Source organism: Euleptes europaea, chromosome 6, assembly GCF_029931775.1.
Source record: "Euleptes europaea isolate rEulEur1 chromosome 6, rEulEur1.hap1, whole genome shotgun sequence".
Taxonomy (NCBI): Eukaryota; Metazoa; Chordata; class Lepidosauria; order Squamata; family Sphaerodactylidae; genus Euleptes; species Euleptes europaea.
The window spans coordinates 50,898,991-50,920,137 of record NC_079317.1 but is presented as its reverse complement, the minus strand read 5'-3'; the positions used below and the strand labels follow the sequence as shown (position 1 = coordinate 50,920,137).

The window sequence follows — 21,147 nt, the reverse complement described above, 5'->3', positions numbered from 1 at the left end:
CCCGCTTCAACTGGACTCTTGCTCTTTTCTATTTACAGACATGTTAGTCTACCAGCTGAATCAGATACAAGGATAATACTTGTAGACAAGGTAGGCAAAGCACTCTGAAGTTTAATGCTTTCCCCTCTTCAGTCCCAAAGGAAAGTATAAGAGGAGGAAACTTAATCTGATAACCTTCCCAGTGACCAGAAGCACTATGACACTTTCTGTCCTGTCCTAATGAGACAGCAGATACCTTTCAGTGTAGGGCTGCCTAGGTGTCTTCCCTGCACTAGATGCCAATAGAGGAGTATGACAGATTTGTATCTTAACTCAGATGTTGATCAAGTGGTTTTTGACATGCCACCTGTTTCTTCCCCAATGCTGCACCCTCCCCATGTTCCAGAAGAGTGGTCTAGGTCATTGCCTGATATGGCTTGTGGTTGCCACTTTACAACTGCTGCTGGTAGGACTGGAAGATGGGCAAGATGTGAACCTCATTGGGTGAGGAAGTAAAGGGCTTGTCTTTTCAACACCTCCCCCCCCCCAATGTCTCTGTGCCCTGATCCCAGCACTGGGGCAACTGCTGGGAGGAGAGCAAGCTGACTGTAGAGAAAATAGTAAAACCATAACAGAAGCACCCAAGAAAGGGAAAACCAGCCATAGTGGGGTTGGTGGTGATGGTAGTTTTCCCTTTTCTCCAGGCACCTTGGCAATCTAACTCTCACCCAACCTGTTGTGCCTCATACTGAGGCGAGGGGAAAGCCCTTCCCCTCAATCCAGCTACTTGAGGACTGGCTAAGGTCTAAGTCATAGAGACAACCCTACATGCACAGAAATACACTGGTACTTTAAGAAGTTACATACTTAAGACATATTACCATATGTGTGTTTGGTGGAGTGGTGCACTGGGCACACAGTAGTCATGTGGTGCTGCTGGTAATTGCAAATGTGGCTTTCTGTACACAGTGGAATAAGTACCACTATATTAGACAAAGTAGTTCAGTTTCTCCTTCTGGTGGTAGTAATATTGACATACCATACAAGACTTCAGCACCCCAAAGTATATTAAAATGCTGTTCCATTTTTTCAGTGTAGACGTATGGGTATATAGAAGTCACTAATGTGTTGTACTGAAAAGCCTGAACATGCACAGTGGAAAAATGGCTCCCCAACCCACAAGAGCCAACAGTCTTTTGCAGTGGGTTCGAGGCACAGAACCATTTATAAAAAGCCACATTTGACAGGAGCTATGTAGTAGTTTGTACTCAAAATGTAAATACCATCAACAGCCATATTATTTTAATTACGTAAACATTTATTTTCTCTTCAACTAATCATGCATATAAAAACATTTCTATTTTGCCCCCTCCAAATACAGTAAAAAAACCAAACCAGAATCGCCTTTCGGCAGAAAATTGTACATTTCCAACCAGTCTAAAATAGTTTGATATACATTTGAAAAATATAGCCTAGGTTAACAGTGCAATAGTTGCACTTTTGTAGCTTACGGCCTTTTAAGATTGTGTCTCATTAGCTAAAATAACTGAATTAAATGGTGTTAAAAGCCCATTAGATTAGTTCTGTTCACACAACAGACCATCTTAAGCAAGTTACTGAATAGAGAAAAAAGCACAAATATTTACAAGAAAGTAGGAAATAATTTTGCATGTAGAATGCTATTTACAGAGCAATTTTGGGGTTAGCCCTAAGCAAGAGTCAATCCTCTACGGATTCCAAGTGCCTTGTCTTTTCTCAGTTTTCTCCCTTCCTCATGTTTCTCTCGCCTCTCCTCTCTGAAAGTTAAAAGTATCACATTAGGCTGGTGCAAGAGTAATGCAAGAATAAACAAAATTGGACATAGATGAGACAGACTGTGAAATGTTCTTGTGTTGTAATACTTCCAGATCCAAAGTGGGGAATTGATCAATTTTACAAAAGGCCCTCCTAATTGTGACAGATGAGCAATATAAGTGTCTTTTCAATCCACAAAAACTAGAGGTTGCAGCATGAAGTCACATCTCAACTTGATGAGCCATTGGCTCAGTCGAAGAAGCTGCATGCCCAGATTTGTAAATTATGTCCACTCTTATTATTATTTGCAAAATTTTGTTGGGGTTGGGGTTCATAGAAGAATTGGGCAGACTGCTATTTTTCAGACCAACTACTGTCACTAGCTCGTGTATGGTAGAAGAAAATAGACACATTATCTTTTCTTTGGCTCTCCTTCCTGACTTAATGTTTTATGATAGTCTGTTTTGAAAGCCACATTGGGTATTTAGGATTTTACTTTAGAAATCTCATTCACTGCATACCAGATTAAGCAATTTCTGTGTCTTGAAAGAAGTTAATCATCAGTTGATATGGCACATATATGGAGCACAGCAGGCAGCTCATACATTGGATAGATTTTATCAGTTTTTAGTTTGGTTACAATAGAAGGATAGGATTTGAGCAATATTGTTTTCTGTTTCATAAGGGAGCTGGAGAGGTGTATAAGTAAGGATGATCACTCTTGACAATAGTCTATAGTGGAATTAAAACCACCCTGCATCTTGAATCTGAAAAGTTATACTCACCGGGTTGTGAGAATTGGCTGTTTATAATCTCTCTTGTGGGAGCTCGCACTCTGGATGTTTTCTTTCTCTTTACCCCAAGGCTTCAGTTTTCCTGTTTACAGAGAAGGAAAGCATGCCCAGATAAGCAGGGGTACCTTTGTCCTCCGTTTTAATGAAGCTGCATATATTCCTTGAGCTAATTCAGAGGCAAATGGTATGTCTCAATTTCAGTCTATCAATTTTGTTTTTACATGTAACGATTCCGTGAAGGATTGTGACTACCTAGCAATGCAAAATACTATCTATAAATTGATGATGCTTCTTAAAACGTGAGCATCTGAAATAAGTTCAGAGGATAGCTGCATTGGTCTGCAGCAGTACAGCTAGATTCAAGTCCAGTAGCACCTTAGCACCTTAGAGACCAACAAGATTTTGGGGATATAAACTTTTGGTAGTCAAAGTTCCCTTCATCAGATACCTCTGACTGTTGGAAGCTTATACCCCAAAAATCCTGTTGGTCTCTAAGATGCTACTGGACTTGAATCTAGCTAAAGTAAGTTCAGAATCAAGAGTGTGATTGCAGCAGGCAGAATTCATGTCTACTGGAGATGAACTCTCATAGTTACTGTATTACTTTTGTGCAAAATACAAGATATATCTATGAACAACAAACTACTAATACAATAAAAAGAATGAGACCAGTCATTCTAACAGAGGAATTCAAAACATGGAGAAGGCTAATTGCTTAGTATTTATAGCAGTCACAGAAAGGCATGTCTTGCTCCTTTGTGGAAGAGCAGCAGATGAGAAGTCCCTAGTTGAGCACAGCCAGGTAGTAGGGCTTTCTGCACTGTCTAGAGGACTAGACTGCCCTGTGCTATGGCTGTACAATGAGGAAGAACAAATCAAAAGTAATTAGCATAGTCTTTATTTGCTTCAGTATGGCTGTAATCAAAACCAAGCACATACTTTATTAGCCAAGACAAGTTAAACGGAACTATATGAGACAAGAGAATATACACCCTCAGTATACTCTAGGAAATGCTTTGAGAGTTTAAAAACCTTAGGAAACACACACAGACCAACTTTTCAACTCTGGTCTGTGCAGCATCTGAGCAAAATCAAAATATTGACTTGATTGCTGCTGCCTTGTTGTCTAAAACACTTTCTAGAGGGATTGTTTCTACACGTTCCACCTTTGTGAGGCTGATAACCAAGTGGCCTTGACAGACTAGCTTTGAGATCAAATGTTGGCTTCTTGGTGCTTGTCGGTTCTGCTGTCGGTTCAAACTTGATAACAGCTGGGGGAAGGAAAGGAAAAAGATAGTACACTTAAATATCAGTAAACAAATCAGATGAACTTGGCAATAAGCCCACAAATGTAAATTATTTTCTACTTGTAGTCTCTTGTTCTTCCAGTATATTCAATTAATATAGCACCCAATTTTGGCTGTATTTGCAACAAAAGGTTTTTATTAAACTTCTCAAAGCACAAGCAAACACTTAAAGGATAATCTAGTTGATCTTCCTTGAAACAAAATTTCATTTCCCTAGTCACTTTATTTATGGGGGGAATAATTACAAATTTTACATTACAGAATTGTGTTTCAAGGATAAGGCTAGGAAGTAGTGTACTTCTAACACACAGGTATTTCTCATAAGATCAGTTATTTCCCACTGTTATAGTGTATACAAGGAGTGGTAGACTGGAGGAGTGGTGGCACATCAGCTTTAGTTCCCTAAAGACACTAAACAAGACAGGAAGGAAGGAAGACAGATCCCAGTCAAAGCCTTCAAACAGTCTTTAAGTATATCAGCACACTGGCTGCATAGTAGAAGGCAAAGCTGTTAAATGCTAAAATATCTTTCTTATCCGCCCAGCATAAAGTCCTTTTAAAAGTCTTAACCACAGAGAAGGCAGAAAACCCAGTCTAACTTTGTGTAATGCTACATACTGCAGCAGTATTTCATATCACAAGAGTCCCTTCTGTCTCGTAGCAAGAAGGGAATGGTCCAGTTTATTTGTAAGTTTATTCATATTTACCAGAGTCTGAGCTTCCTGTTAACTGACATTTTGTTGTGCTTCCCTCAAAGTCCTTTCTAGATACAGATATATGGCTCTTCTGGCTATCTGGGGTGCAGGTGTTCAGGAATGGAGATTTTCTAGATGGAGTCTTGATAAGAGAGCGCTTGTGTTCATTATCCTTGGTGGCTTCTGAAAATCTAAAGAAAATGCTTTAGATGGACCTAACAGCTCTGTTTCAGCTATTCGTTAAAGCCATTTCACCTGAAAAGTTGCCCGTTGCCCCAATACCAAATCTATTACAAATTCAGGAGAACATGCAACAGAACCCAATAATGTCCCAAAAAAGTTTTAAAGAAATGTTGTTAAACATTTTGTAGTTTTAACTCTGATGTTACATAACCTCGTGAGAAACTGGTCTTCAGATTATCAAATTCCAACTATTCTCATAAATTTGATACCCTTAAGGATGCTGTTTACCTGACATTCATTTTGACTGCAGAGAGAGTAGTTGAGTTGAATGCTGATTTCCGAGTTAACATATTCTTATTTCCATTGCTGTTAGAACAGTGTGGTGAGCGCTGCAGGCTTGCAGGGGTACGTGTAGTCACACAATTGTTCCCATGGGGATGAGGGCTTAATAAAAACTCTCTGAAACTGGAACATGTCTGCAAAATGTGAGGAGAGGTTAACAATTTGTTATAGGCTCTCGCACTTATGAGACAATTAGGCTAATAGAAGCACGTGTATCTTGCAGACTTTCACTATTTAAAGTTTAAATGCAATAGAATACTCAGTTAAGAATGTTAGCCCTAAATCATTTAGTCTTGAAATATATACAGGTTGTTTGTAATAGCAACAGAAATGATTTTGTCTTTGAAATGCTAGGCGGTGTAGGATTTTCCTTTGATACAAGCAGAAACTTGGCAAGCCTAGACATGTCTGACCATTTGACCCTGTTTAAAATACAGGCAAGAGCACTCAGTGACCTTTCGGAACCTTTCTGGAATCCAAATAGTAGCCTACCTGATTAAGCAGGATGCTGCAGGGCACTACACAGCAAGATACGACATAAGATGTAAAATGCAGACATAAACTGGCTATTAAGCATAAAGCTATGATTGACAGGTGACCAGGAAGAGGATTTCCTTATATGGTATCCATGTGGAATCCACACAACAGTGGTGCACAACTGCAGAATCCGGATGGGGGGCTGTAGTTGTGTGCAAAATAAGAACAAAATCTGGAAAACCAGGTCTCCAAAAACATATAAAAGGGAGGTGCTTTCTGACCAAGGGTTAGAGTTCCTAACAGGTTGTAACCTGATTGCCTGAATGGACCTCTCCAACCCTTGCATGGGATGTGGGCTCTCAGACCTTGATTCTTGCATGGATTAAGGCTCTCAGACCTTCCATATGGGTTAGGACTTCCTTGCCTAAAAAGTCCCTCTAAGTATTTAGCCCTTGCGAGTGCTGGATACTTAGATTTCTGTTACATTTACAAATCTTCCTGTGAGACTGGAGAACTCTCTAAATGGGGGATTCTTTTCAGATAACTAGCCCTTGCTAGGACTGGGTATCTGGACAGAATGCCTACAGACTGCTCCATCTTCTAAGTATGATGGAGACTCTTAGAATCAACCTTTGTGTTGGTTCTTGTAGGTTATCAGGGCTGTGTGATCGTGGTCTTGGTATTTTCTTTCCTGACGTTTCGCCAGCAGCTGTGGCAGGCATCTTCAGAGGAGTAACACTGAAGGACAGTGTCTCTCAGTGTTACTCCTCTGAAGATGCCTGCCACAGCTGCTGGCGAAACGTCAGGAAAGAAAATACCAAGACCACGGTCACACAGCCCAGATAACCTACAAGAACCAATGAACTCTGACTGTGAAAGCCTTCGACAACCTTTGTGTTGGTGCTAAGAGCGTAGATCTCTCCATTTTTATATGGAGGCATTGAGATCTCATTGATTCTAGCAGGGATTAATGGGTTTTCACTAAGATCTATCAAGCCTTTGCATAGGCATCCCAGTTTACAAACATGGAGATTTTAGTACACAGCCTTACACAGAACTCTTTAGTCTTTACATGGATTAAGGTCCATGGAGCTTTTTGGCTCTTGCATTGAACTAAAGTTTCACACATAGATCTCTCTAATACTGGCATAAACAAAGAGACTTCTGAACAGAGTCTTACACAGAACTCTTTAACATTTACACAGCTTTAAGCTTTCACATAACTACACATAGAAAGCTATGCAAAGCTGAAAGCTATTTTAGCTTTGCACACAAACACAAATCTTCCTGATCTCAATATAGATCACAGGCCTTTCATAGGCTGAGAACACTTAGATATTTTTCTAACCTGTGCATACAACAAAGATACTCAAAGGCTAAAATAACACATAGAAGACCTTAAAGGTCTATTCATCCTTAAAATGGATGAACTTTTCAGATCTTTCTAGTTCTGCTGTACTGGGAGGTTCACAACTGACATGATTGGGTAAAGTATGCCTGTTTATTAGTATGATATTCTAGATACTTTTAACTAAAACAGATTTTATGCACTGAACTAACCATTTTTACAAGATTTCTGTAACTGTTATATTATGAATGAAATATTATTATTGTTTTAAGATTTGATACTCTCTCATATAGAGGCATAGATTGTTTAAGATTTCTTGCAACATGAACATGTTCAAGATAATGTCTGAACTTGTGTAACATTTTAAGACTTTGTAACCATCTACACATATATATTATGTAAAATAAACTGTACATACATTTATGTCCCTTTTAATAATTTATTGGCGCACTTCAAGAGAAAGCTTACTTCGGTAAGAAGCAGTTGAGTCCTGCTTATTAGGTGTCTAACTGAATAAGATAACATACTCCTTCTCAGGAAGGGGTCGATTCTAAGAGCATAGGCACTGAAACGCACTGACCCGTGACAAATTTTAGTTTGGCCTTTCTGATTTGGAGTGAGAGAGAACAAAGCCCCTCCCCTAATCCTATAAATCCATTCTGCTAATGGCAGACCCTTGGTCTAGCACAAAATGTGTTGTGCTAGCGAGCACGTCTCTCCATGGACAGGATGCTGAGCAATTAGCAGAATGGACTCATAGGATCCAACTCCATCTGTTTAACATTTTAACTGAGAATTTATTTTGGTAAAGCCTCACCTTGGAATTACTGTTTGGAGTTTCTTTCTGAGAAGTCTTCAGATAGTTACTTTTCTTAGCCAGCATCTACCAGAATTGGAAAATAAACGGCATAACATTTGTATAACAAGTACTTATAATAAAATCTCAGGGTTTCTCTGCAGATGCTGTTCTAACCCATAAAGACAAGACAGGTGTACCAACCAGTTATTTTATTTTACCTAATTTCATAGGAATTCAGACCCATCCTTCAAACCTATCACAAATATAAGTGCCTGTGATCAGTCAGTAGCTATTAGTGGTGCTGCTACTAAATACAAGACCCATAAAGTGGAAAAGAGCTGACATGTCATAAGGCTGGGCTGAAAAGGCTTTCCAAAATCTAGGGGGGAAATCTAGTTTCAAAACCAATACTTTGAATTTGCTGTCAAAATGCAATGCACTGTGATTGTTTGTGACTAGCTGAGTTGAGCAGGCTTTTGTCGTATTGTGAGGCATCAAATACCAAAAGACATCAACCTTCATATGTAATGGGAGGATTATATATCAACTGCCAGATACTTATACAACTCTAAGATACAATATTCAAATAATGAAATCCAGTACCAGTGGATATCATACACTGATATTATTTACTATCTAGTGAATCTCAAGTGTCAAGCTTTGCAGAGGTCACTTTTCAGAAGATTTATAGGGAGGAATTAATTTCAGCACCTGCATTAGTGTCATGAAAAGATTAAAGAAATCCTACAAGGAATGCAAGGAAGCATTGGGCCTAGACAAATGGGAGTGTGGAGAAATACAGAACTAGAAAAGACATGGAATTGAAGAAAGTATTTACCAAGTTACTGTACTGTCAAGCTGTTTTGCAGGAAGAAACCCTTAGCCCAGGAAAAGGACTTGCACATTGTCCGCAGAAAGGTTTTCAAGGGCAAGGAAAGCTAAATGATAATGATGTTTCAGGGTTATTCAGATTCTGTCCTGGAACCCACATCACAATTGGAATGAAGCTGTTTTTTAAAAAAAATCAAAGATATTTAAGTTTCAGGAAAAATTCCAGTACTCACCTTGACCTCGTTAACTGTGTTACTGAAATTTTTAATCATCTTAGTTTTCCTTTCAACATAATCATCAATAGATAGCATTTTCTTGAACTGGGCCTCATGCATTTTCTTGAAGTCTGTGTAATTGAAACAAACATAGTGGTTTACTTCAGAAGTATACATATTAAAAGTTTTCCCCAAGCAATGAAAACAAAATGATATCTGGCCTGTAAAAAGATATCAAGGAAAAGAAAGTATCTTTAGCAATCTCTTCTGTTTAACTCATGCTTATCAGAAGATTTTAAACATAATTTACCACTGAAAAATAAAAGCTACTCAACTGCTCCAAACGGGTGAATGCATCTCATTTCTCTTTAAGTGATCAGTTGTGGAAGAATGCACATCCTTTTCTTTTGCTTGTAAACACACCAGGAGGAACACTATATACAACCCCCACCATTCATTTAACAAACTGTTTGGACATTGTTTATTAGGTTTTGAAGAAAGGAACCAAAAACATGTCATAAGGCAGTAAATAATGGTGAAATATTTGTGACAAAGGAGACTTAGTTAAGATTCCTTTGTTAAGCAGGAGACATCTTTCATCTGTTTTTCTTAAGTTAAACAGTTACAAATACAAGTATTCCTTAACCATATTGTATACCGTTATATAGTAAATGAACACTGCAATCCAAAAGACAGTCATCTTCTAAGCCCATTAATTTCAATATTCTTAAATGTGTTCAATTTTGCTTAGGGCTACACTGCAAAGGTTCAATTAATATTTGTTTAAGTATGCACTATTGTTCCAGTTATCGTAAAACCAGTATGTTTTTGTTCCTTAGTATTTAGCAATAATTATCCTTTTTTTCTTCAGCTGCAGATTTGATTTCCTTCTATTACCTTGCTGCTTTTACCACATAAACTGGTCTCATGAGTCAATGAAGTTACCACACTAGCTTTCTTTAACAAAGGAACAAGTTCTTATTTCATTTTTATTTCAGGGGGAAAAAATCAGAAGTGTTCATAACTGTGTATAAACCTGGAGACACCATATACATCTGATCATGATAACAGTTCTCATAAACTGCTGCAATGTGACAAATTTAAGCTGTCTAACTTTCTCAACCACTTGGTTAGGATAGTAATCTATGCCAAACACTTTATGGAAAAGTAATTTTATCTTGTTTCGATAGGTGTCTGGTTTTCTCCTCTTCTGGGCCTTGGTATTTACTGTGTTGCTGATTTGGACACTGGGTCGTTCCAATGTTCTTCTCATATAAGGGCACTTCTCTCATTGGGGATTTTGCCAAGTCCCCTTACCCTGCTGTATATCCCCTCCCACACTCACAACAGACTGTTCCGGGGCTGGAGAGTTCTGTTCTATGATTAGAATTCCCTTAGCTGAAACCAATTCACAAATCAAGGAACAGAAATGTACATAGGTGTCAGATGAGGTACTGAATAGTTCAAGTAATACTTAATATTGGGAGGGAAATACTAAATGTTCTTATTTCTATAATTGATCTGTCACAAGCAACAAGATTTCCTTGAAAACTCTTCCTGTGATAAATCTAAGCGGGAAAGCTTTCTCAACTCAAAGTAACTAAAACAGAAAACAAACCATTAACCTGACCTGTAAAAGGAACAGATGGCACTTTAAGAATCAAAAGCATCACTTCCTTTTCAAAACCTATGGTTTGGGGACTCTGATGACTTAAGACTTATTTCTAGGATATTAGTAGAGTTTGCCTGCAACTTACTTGGAGTGGTAGAAGCAAATCTTGTCCTCCCAGATTTTGCTAGACTAACTGTATACCTAGGTTTCTTTCCAGAAGGAGGATCCACAAGAGTCTTACCTGATTGCAGAAAATCAAGAAAAAGCTTTTTAGAACATTCTACAACATCTCAAACCAGTCTCATAATTTTCAAGCTTTTCAACGCACATCTAGATTCCCTCCACTTCATCAATGATTCCATACAATTATTCTTACGCTTGCTATAGTTTTGTACTTAATTGTTGCAACTATTTTGTATAATAGTAATTTTGTTAATAGTAATTTTGTTAAATATCATGAACATTTAAAAATAAAAAATAAAACAGAGCTCTTGTTCTAAACAGTTTGTCATCAAAGGATTATATCATCAATCCATTATTGTTCAAATACAACGGAACCCTTTAAATAAGAGGCCCAATACCACCTGAAATCTTGCCTGCTCTTCTCAACAATCATTTGAGAGAATATAATGCGCTCACATTGCAGTAATCAAAGGCTTTTTTTGCTGTCTCCAAACAATTATTTGAATTCCAAAAATCATCTTTTTAATAAATTTGAATTTATGTTTTCCAGTAAAAATCTGAGGGCTAAACAAGATGCCTACCACTGTTCTACACTATCATAACAAAATGAACCAGTATTCTACTTCATGAGCACAGCTTACTTTCAAGTCTCCCACGTTTAGTAGAAATCCCCTCTTTACATTGACTTGGAGTAGCTACATTCTTTGTGATCCCACTGCTTGTCAAATGCTCAGGTTGGTTCATCTTCAGCGTCCTTTCAGATCCAGAATCCTGTGGCTCTTCGCTTTGTTTTGGCTCAGAAGAAATCTGTAGACCAAAGGTACTGGTCAGATACTTTGAACAGGAATACATGACACTGATGTTAGCTCAGAATGCACAGTGTGAAGTTCCCTGGTAGCCTACACCTAGCCAAGACAAAATAAATAAATGCAAAGAAAGGAGGCATGCAGCCTACAAAATATCTATAGCTTGTGGAATTGGCACACTTTTAAAAATCGCAGACTATGCATACATTCATAAGCCTTCAAAAGTTGCGTGCATTCTGAACTGTTAAAAACATGCTGAGAAAAACCCAGTTTTGCAACCTATAGAAACTGTAGTGCTGCACATCCTGGTTTTTATGAGTTTTAGTGTAGATTATGACTTTTTACTATTTTAGATCTATTGCCTTATGAATTTAGAGTGCAGGACCAAACAATGTAAAATAATGTTGAATTACTAAAATTTACTGAACACACACAAACCATTATATGCAATAATAATCTGTCACAAAAACAAGAAACCAGAATAAAACCCTTAAGACAGTAGTAGACCAGTAGGGACCCACAAGCAACTTGCAGGGAGGGTGTATCCCATTCCCCTGCCTTTGCTTCCTTCCCTCTCCCCAATCTCTTCTCTGTCACTCTCTGCACTTCCTTCCCCTGCCCACCTCCAGTGCTGCTGTCTTGGTGCCAGTGGACATTGGACATCAATGACTCTGGTGTCCCCTCCCCTGCCTGCCTCCAGCACTGCTGACACGGTGGGACATGGAGGAGGGGAAAGCGTCACTGCTTCAGCAACAAGGATGGCTGGGGAGTCCTGGCCATGCCCCCTGCCTGTCCCAACTGTCACCACCTTGGCAGGGGGAGCACCAAGGGTCCTGCTTGCCTCCAGTTTTGGTGCTGCCTTGGCAGAAGATGGTAGTGATGGTCGTAAAGCATTGGCACCTCAGCAACTGGGATAGCTGGCAGGATCTGTTTCCTCCCCTACCCTGCTCCAGTTGCACCACTGCAGTGGTGTGGGGGCGAAGAAAACAATGGCTTTTGTTCTTTCCACTGCCTTCTTCCTTGCATGCTTGCTTGCCTCTGAAGAACAACCGCGTGCATTTGCACAGACAACTGTTTTCAGTTTGGAGTTTTCCCCCCACTGTAATGAGATGATATGCTCTCATATTCAAGTAGAAAATCTGGACTAAATAGCTCTAAGAGTTTTTCTTTGAACTATTAGCCCCAGACATCTTCAAGACCTATCAAATTAGAAGTTGTTGCAATCTTTAATTTTTGACAGTATAAATGAATTAATTGTGAGTTCTGTTCTTTGAACTATTACCAGCAAACCAGAGAGTTTCTATCTTTTATTGAAAAAAGAAACAATTACCTTTATTAGACAAGATGTTGGAAAATACAAGCATGTGAAGATTAACTCTATATAACGTAACCCCGCCAGATCTCATACAATGTCTCAACCACATTTCAATAAGTGAAATGTAAAGCAATCCAGATTTCAGTGTTCTTAAAACTTTGTAGAAATTTTTCTATAAATCCAAGTGTGAATAAAAAAACACCATGTATATATAGGATTGTAAACAGAAAAGTATATGTATTAGAATGAATAAGGTCTTTATGTGTATCAGAAAGCTGAAGCATGCAAATCAGGATTTGTAAAGCTAACCAGTTAGAGAAAAAGGAAGGAAAATAGGCTGTTGTATTGGTCCTTAGCCTAGTAAGAGAGGAACCAATCCAACACAGCAATCCTATTGGCCACTTTAGCAAACTTTGATAAGAGCCACTCACTAGTTATAGTTTGAAGGGGGATTGAAAACTCTAAGGAGAACTAGCGTAATCAGCAAGAAAAACACACAAAGAAAGAGTTCTAAAGGACTTCAGATGACAAGGACAGAGCTGAAGTCCAGATACCTGCAGCAGAGAATTCCCTCAGGAGGTGAAGAAGCCTGAGAGCTGTAGACCAGGGAGGGCTGAATAGCTGTGGAAATAGGTAGGCCCCAGCAGCCTGACTACAGCCAGTCTCAAGGGAGTTGCTACACTGAAGTGCAGAGAAGAGGAGATTCCCCTCCCCATGGGAACGCTGGCAGAAAAACCTCAGAGATTATAAATTTGAATTAACATATAGAATAACAACAAAGATAGTTCTCCTGTATCCAGTTCTGCAGTTTTCTATTGTTATCAAGTTGGTGTTATATATTGAAGAATTCAGTTGTCTGGATCTGAAGAGAAACTAGTTGTTCTTTTACTTGGGAAGCAAGCGCCTAAGGCTAACTACATTATCCAACCATGAGTATCCTGACACCAAGTTACACACACACACAAAATTCTCACCTAATCTCTTCTGAGAGTTCCATCCAGAGAAACCTACTTTACTACATTAATGCATTTATACAGAAAAATAGCAATGTTATCTTATGTTAAATCTTTTTTTTTAATTTAACAATGTGATTATCATCTAGATAAATGATTGGCTTTTAACAATTGATTAAACAGGTGCATCTAAAATTCATCTGATATGCGTTCATTATTTTTTTAAAGCAAGGTTAGAAGGCCAAATTTAAGTCTTAATCTCTATTAAAAGCAATAAACCTGATATTTCTGTAATGGGTTTAATTAGGCGTCACAGATAAAAGAAAAACCTTATGCAATCAGTTTGACCAATAGATGAACCTGATATGAGCTCACTTCTGCATGAAAACATGCATGATCACCAAGAAAACTGGTGATATAATCCTGCTACCCCTTCCTTTAACTTTTAGGATTTTTCTGCGAACTTGGATTTCCCCTAGGTTTTTTTTTCTCCTTCCCAATCCACAGATTTAAGTATCTGCAGATGGGACAGATTGAGAATTAGATATAGGGCTGTTGATTCGGTTCGGCCCGAACTGAAAATCAGCCGAATTTCTCCTGATTCGGTGGTTTTTAGTTCGGGAGGAACCGAACTCAAAACTGGCGGGCAACCGGGGGGGCCGAATTCAGCGAGTTCGCAAATAAATTCGGCAAATTCGGGGCCGTCAGTAAGCAGCATTCTCCTCCCCTGGCCAATCGGTGGCCAAGCTGGGTCTTCTTCTGGCCAATCAGTCAGGATTGAGTACTGGAGGAATCAGCTGATGTGCGGCCCGGCCAGGGAGAGAGAGAGAGAGAGCGAAATCCTCGTGTGTGTGTGTGTGTGTGGGGTGCTTGTGCACATTTGCTCCTTTCTGTGGCTGCAGGGGGCGTATTTTTTGGGGTACAGACACAAAACTTTCAGTGGAGCTTCAGATGAAGCTTCTTAAGATACCCCTCAAGTTTTGTAAACATTGGATCAGGGGGTCCCGAGATATGGGCTCCCCCTTTTCTTTCCATGGCTGCAGGGGGCGCATTTTTGGGGGTACAGACCCCAAACTTTCAGTGGAGCTTCAGATGAAGCTTCTTAAGATACCCCCCAAGTTTTGTAAACATTGGGTCAGGGGGTCTCGAGATATGGGCTCTCCCCCTTTTCCCTCCCCCCCTTTTTCCATTTATGTGGCTGCAGGGGGCGCTTTTTTGGGGATATAGCCCCCAAACTTTTAGCATAGCTTCAGACAATTATTCTTAAGATACTACCCAAGTTTTGTAAAGATGGGTTCACTGGGGGCAGAAATATCGCCTCCCCCCCTTTTCTCTTTCCATGGCTGCAGGGGGCGCATTTTTGGGGGTGCAGATCCCAAACTTTGAGCAGAGTTTCAGACCAGTGTTCTTAAGAGACCACCCAAGTTTTGTGAACATTGGGTCAGGGGGTCCCGAGATATGGGCTTTCCCCTTTTCCCTATTGGGATGAATGGATCAGCCGATCCTGTGTGCATCTCCACAGCAAAACGTCCCGTGCCTAATTGGAATCATCTTGGATTACAAGTCCAGTCCCCAGCCCCTTCTGATGGAACAGAAGACAGCCACAGTAAGACCCCTTGGGGGGCTTTAATCTATAATTTTTCTCCTGTGTATGTGTGTGTGTGGGGGGGGAAAGCAGAGTCTGTGTGTGTGTGGGGAGGGAGCAGTTTCTGTGGGTGGGGGGGAAGCCAAAGGGGGCTTTCGTCGGTTCTGCCTGGGGTGTGTGTTCCCCCTCGAGTCTCTTGCTCCCTGGTTTGAGGGGGGAGGTTTCAGTTGTGTGTCTTCTGGTTTTCCCTGTTGCAAAGGTGTTGTTTTACAAGGTTGTGTTGTTTTGCAGTTGCTTTGTAAACGTCTCAGCTGTTGTCGGGGCTGGGAGCTTTGTGCGTGGGCGGCAAGCTCTGCTGAGAGATGCACATTAAGGGTGGGGGGGGACCCCTTTCAGGGCCCATATCTCAGCCCCCCGACCCAATCTTTACAAAACTTGGGGAGTTTTTCAATAAACTTCCTTTGAAGCTCTGCTGAAAGTTTGGGACCTCTAACCCCAAAAATGCCCCCCCCCGAGTTGCGGAAAGGCGTGATTGTGTTTAATGGCTTTATTCGGCCGAATTTTTTTCCCAACTTTGAATTCCCGCCGAATTGAACGGATCCGAAGTGGGGGAGTTCGGACTTCGGCATATCCCGAATCTAAACGGGCTGAATTCGGCCGAATCCGAAATATACCGAATTTTTTTTTAATTCAACAGCCCTAATTAGATATGCTAACAGCAGAAAACATCTTAACATTTGTACCAGCTGGAAGTGTTAAAAACAACAAAGATGATGATGATGACAGGTAACAATCAACAGCCCAAAAGCTAGAAAATATACAAAGACATCCACAATAAAAGTTACACCTACCTCACAATAAGTTAGGGGAACAAGTTGATAGTTGCACAGAACAGACACAACAGGAAATGGAGTATTTTCACAGAGAGAAACTGTAAAAGCTTTAGCTTAGTTATTTAAACAGTTTTTTGAAAAAATTAGGGCATAAGTGACAGCATTGATTAATAACTCTGCTTTGTAGCTGAGCTTATATAAGATTCCAGAGCCACCCCTCAAATTAAGATCACTGCTGAAACTTCATGTTGCAAAAGCATTTAGACATTAAATATTGCTGGGTTTAAATAGTAAAAAGTACTTCCCCCCTCAACTCGCAGTATAAAATACTATTGACAGGCTGGGAGTATTTCTAATTTAAAGCTATACATAAGGGTACCTCTTTCTCTGAACAGAATTCTGGATTTTCCTCATGGACAGCTTTTCTTTCTGGATTTCCCTGGTCATCATCATCTCTCTTCTTTTTTCTATGCCTTTGGGTGATAAAGGTCTCATTTAGAGGTATTTGACTGCCATCAGGCTCTTTGGTATGTGTCGAAGAGGAGGAGCCTCTTTTGTTGACCTGTGCAAAAGAAGTTGGATATTATTCCTATGTACTGTTATTTCCAGACTATTGATTACCAGTGAAGCAATGTGGTAAAAGTTCTCAGCTACCACCAATTGCTATAACACAATATTATGGCAATATAATAATAATTTTTATTAGGTCTATGACCGCAGCCTTTGACCAAGGAAGGAGGAAAGGAAGGGAGGAGAAGACGAGGGAGGATAGGAAGCATAATACATAGTAAAACATGTTAAGGATAATACAATCTTAAGTTAACAATGCTAAAAATTAGGCGTCAGCCCAATAAGTAAAAATCCTAACTAAAATAAACTGGGGGCGGAGCGAACTGACTAAAAATTGCCAGAGGTAGGCGTTGAGAGTTCTTTCTTCTTAAGAGTAGCCACTCTGGCCAAAAAGCGGGCAACATTCGATGTGGCTGCACCATTAGTTGAGTCGTCAAGCAAAAAAAGCAACACCCAGGAATGTAGAGGGAGGTTCAAGCCGGTGAGGATTGGAGCAATAAGAGCATCTCTATCTTGAGACCAGCGAGGACAGCGGAGCATCTGATGGTCCAACGTTTCAATTTCGCCCATGTTACATGGGCAGAGACGGTCCGAAAAAGGTATCCCGGTATATCTGCCCAACATGACCATGGATGGAAAGGCATTTAAACAAGCTAAAAGGAGAGCCCGACAATGTGAGAAGATTGAAACCGTAAAGTGGAACTCTGGAAGCTTCTCTGGTGGGGGGAGTCCCAAGACCAGACCGGAGCAAGTACGTCTGGCCCTCCCAACCATACTGGCCCAATCTAACTCCTTCAATCTCTTCAAGATTGCCACTAAATGAGATGGAACCAGGTTGTCAGAGGGAGCAGAGATTGGGAGTCCCAGTACTTTTAGTTTTTCCGCTAAAATTATTATGGCAATATCATAGCTGTTTAGTTCATTTCACAATCTTTCTTATGATGTTGGGTTGGACCTTATGATCCTGACCCTGGGAATGTTTACTCCTTGAGTCGCAGGACTTTCATGGACTAATAACCATATGGGTTGGGAGGTAACACTGAGGAGGGCAGAAATGTTCTCCATGAAGCAATTTCATCCCCTTTTCCCCAATGCAGCCTCCCAATCTGTATGGTTATTATTAGTCCACACGGGTCTCATGAATTCAGAAATGAACATCCCTGAAAATAACTGCTGAGGGAAGGGAAATGCAGGACTTTCATCACGAGGCAGGAACAGAAATGAGGAGGAACGACTCCCTCAGAGAGACAGGAAGTCGAAGTTCTTGTTCATACTTCCCGAGCAAGCGAAAGGAATCACCCACTCTGAAGATGCCCTCCCCTTCAGAGTGAGAATGCTGAATTTTAGGACTCTTCTCTGCAACAGGAAATTAGTCTTACATTATCAAGACACTTATATACTTACTGTATTTCCATTTTCTTGTGTGATTTCATAGAAATGCTGCTTCAGTGCCTTTAACAACTTGTCTGCCTATAAAACAGTTACAAAATAATTTGAGCACTAGATACAGACTTGGAGTTGCAATGATAACGTTCAGCACATGAAGCACAAAAATCAATAAAGCAAGTCAAATCATTTAGTAAATATACAAAATTATGGTTAAAGGAAACATTGCTTCCTTCCACTTATTAATGTTGCTTGAAATATCTGTTTTATTATATCTCATTTTGGGGGCACTGCTTCTAAAACTTCCCAGAATATAAAAAACACACTTTACAATATAATATGTCACACAGAATAAAACTGTAAGAAGAGAAGCTTAACAGTTACCAGCACCGCCCCCCCCCCCGCATAAAAAAAAGCAGAGTCAGCCTTCAGGAATCCTAGGCTGTTACCGCACTAGGTATTCCCAGCGATGTATTAAGAATTTGAAACTGTTATAAAAAATACTGTTCACACTTTGTTTGGTCCCTTTAGCTGTGAAGATGTCTTCCAACCATTTTTTAGCCGTGGCATCCAAAAACCCTTTTAAAGTGATGTTTTTTTATAACGTTTTCAAACTCTTAATACATCGCTGGGAATATCTAGTGCGGTAACAGCCTTAGTCTCAAATAATTTAGGGCTTATTAAAGTAGACAGGCAATCTGCTTTCTAGCTTACTCTCGTTTTTGTACTGTATTTTTTGTGAAATGAGATTTTACCTGGTTTTAGAATATAACTTGCTTTGAGACCCTTGGATTTGGAGAAAAGTGGGATATAAATAAAACTATTGGACTTCTGGTTTGAAAACTACACAAATTGTATTTCTAAGTATATCATTAATGGAAATATGTTTCACATCAGAAGTCTGTAGAAAAACTGTATTAGAGAAAAAGAAGTATGCTACTAAAATTGTAGCCATTTAAATGCACTGCAGAAAAGTGATATGCATATAGTCCTTTTCCCTCACACAAAAGTATTTTCTTTATGACTAACGATTAAAAACAGATGCTATCTCAAGCACTAGACAAATCATTTAAAATTATGTTGAGTCTATTTAAAATATGTTATATCCTACCTTTCCACACGGTACTTGAAGCAACATACAATAAAACATGATCAATAAAACTACAATAACCAGTATGAAAACAGCAGTGTGTATACTGGTTAATGTCTGACTAGAATCTCTCTGTGTGGGTGTGAAGTGCCGTCAAGTCGCAGCCGACTTATGAATCTGGGGGACCCAAATTCAAATCCCCACTCTACCACTGAAGCTTGCTGGGTGACCTTGGGTCAGTCACTTACTCTTAGCCTAACATACTTCACAGGGCTGTTGTGAGGATAAAATGGAGAAGCAAAGTATAAAGGAAGAAAATTTAGAATACTCAGCCAAATGATTGGCCATATAGACATGTTCTTAGCTGCCAAGAAAAACAACATACCAACTGCCAATGAGAGGGCATTACTGAGAAAGGGAAACCACCAAAGAGGCTCTCTCTCTCATATGCCAACGTTCCCAACTTCACACAGATGAGCACTTGCAGTGGCCAGGAAAAACCAAACAGGAGTAGGAGGTCTTTTAATCACCTTGGTCCCAGATCTTATAAGGCTTCATATTTTTCAAAATTATAACTATAACTGACTCCAGCCAATAAACGGGCAGCAGCATTCTGTACAAGTTGAAGATTCCTAACAGTTCTCAAAGGCATGTCTATGTAGAACACAGTACAATAATCTAAACTGGAGGTTATTAATCCAGGGATCCTCCTTCTCAAGGTTCAGTCACAGCTGCCAAAACAGATGAAAAAAGGTGCCATGGACCACAGCGGAGAGTTGTCTCTTCACCTGTAAATCTGGACGTTACGGCATCCCTGAGATATGAGCCTGCTCCTTCAACAGGTGTGTTCACCCCAGCTGGAGCAGTCTGTCTCCCAATCCCCTGATCAGCACCCAAACCAGACGACAGCACCACACCCTTAATACAGATTGAGCTTCAATTCACCGGCTCTTATCCAGCCCAATACCACAATCAGGAATATCCATAGCCTCACTTGATATAAATTAAAGAGAGAAAGAGTTGTGTGCGATTAGCATGCTAGTGTCACTTAAACCCACAATTCCAGCTCGCCATTTTCAGAGATTCTATGTAGACATGATGCAGCAAAGGAGCGTTCCCTTGGACCACTTCATCACTAACTTTAAAGTGCTGCTGGACTCAAACTTTTTTCTATTATAATTGTAACTCACTTCGAACCATGAGGAAAGGCAGCAAAGGAAATACAACTAACACAGCTATCGCTGTCAGTTCAGGATAATCAGATCTCTCGTATTCCCCGATGTTATAAGAGCGCAAAACCAAGAGTAATACCACGTATCACCACGTAAAAGTCACGCAGTTTGCACCTAGCCTCTAAAACACGATTAAGGTAGGATTGCTGCATTGTTTTGCTAGCCTTGTTCCTGCCGCGATAGCCAGAGATTAAGAAGGTAAACAGGCGAAGCTTTTCTCGTCGCTCCATTCCCTAGATAGGACGAGTGTCATTTGTTTAACTGAAGCTGCTAAATGCATGGGCTCAAGACAAGTCAAAAAGCCGTGACAAAGAACAGTCTTTTGGCACTGGGGAATGGGCAGCTCAAACGTTTTCTTTTTATCTCCCCCCCCCTCCTCCATTTAGGGTACCAGTTTTCCGACCCGCCCCATTCTGCCGCGGCCGAGCGGCAGAAATCTGTAGGGCGAACCGTCTCGCTTCAACTTGCACCTGCCGATTAAAATTACAGGAGAGGGCAGGCCTGGTTTCCTCCGGCCAGCAGACCACCGCAGATAAAGCCCCGCTCTTCTTCCCAGCCCCCGCGCACCTTGAGGTTAGCCTTCAATCCCGCGCCTTTAGCCAGGCGCTGAAGCTCGCTGTATCTGAGCGTTTCCAACTGCTGCGGAGAAATCGCCTCCATGGCCGACTCTCCCAACTCCGTGCAAAAATAAAGAGACCCTCGCGCTCAACCGTCGCTCTTCGAATCCACCCGCTCAACTCGCGCGCACGGGACATGCTGCTTGCCCCGCCCTCTTTTCAAAATCGCCTGGCGAGCTATTCTATTGGTTTAGGGACCCT

At 40.3% G+C, this 21,147-nt stretch overlaps 1 protein-coding gene across 1 annotated transcript; it reads right to left on the bottom strand.

Annotated features, from left to right (window-relative positions):
- Window positions 1-1,612: 1,612 nt before the first annotated feature.
- On the bottom strand, window positions 1,613-21,015 carry NUSAP1 (nucleolar and spindle associated protein 1). The gene is made up of 12 exons (XM_056852137.1): window positions 20,897-21,015; window positions 18,026-18,091; window positions 16,431-16,613; window positions 11,201-11,366; window positions 10,522-10,617; window positions 8,783-8,895; window positions 7,737-7,802; window positions 5,041-5,228; window positions 4,582-4,760; window positions 3,734-3,838; window positions 2,559-2,649; window positions 1,613-1,775 (listed from the first exon to the last, which is right to left on the bottom strand). Exons 1-12 carry the CDS (start codon window positions 20,987-20,989, stop codon window positions 1,688-1,690), a joined length of 1,434 nt encoding a protein of 477 aa, XP_056708115.1. The 5' UTR covers window positions 20,990-21,015; the 3' UTR covers window positions 1,613-1,687.
- Between the last annotated feature and the right edge of the window lie 132 nt (window positions 21,016-21,147).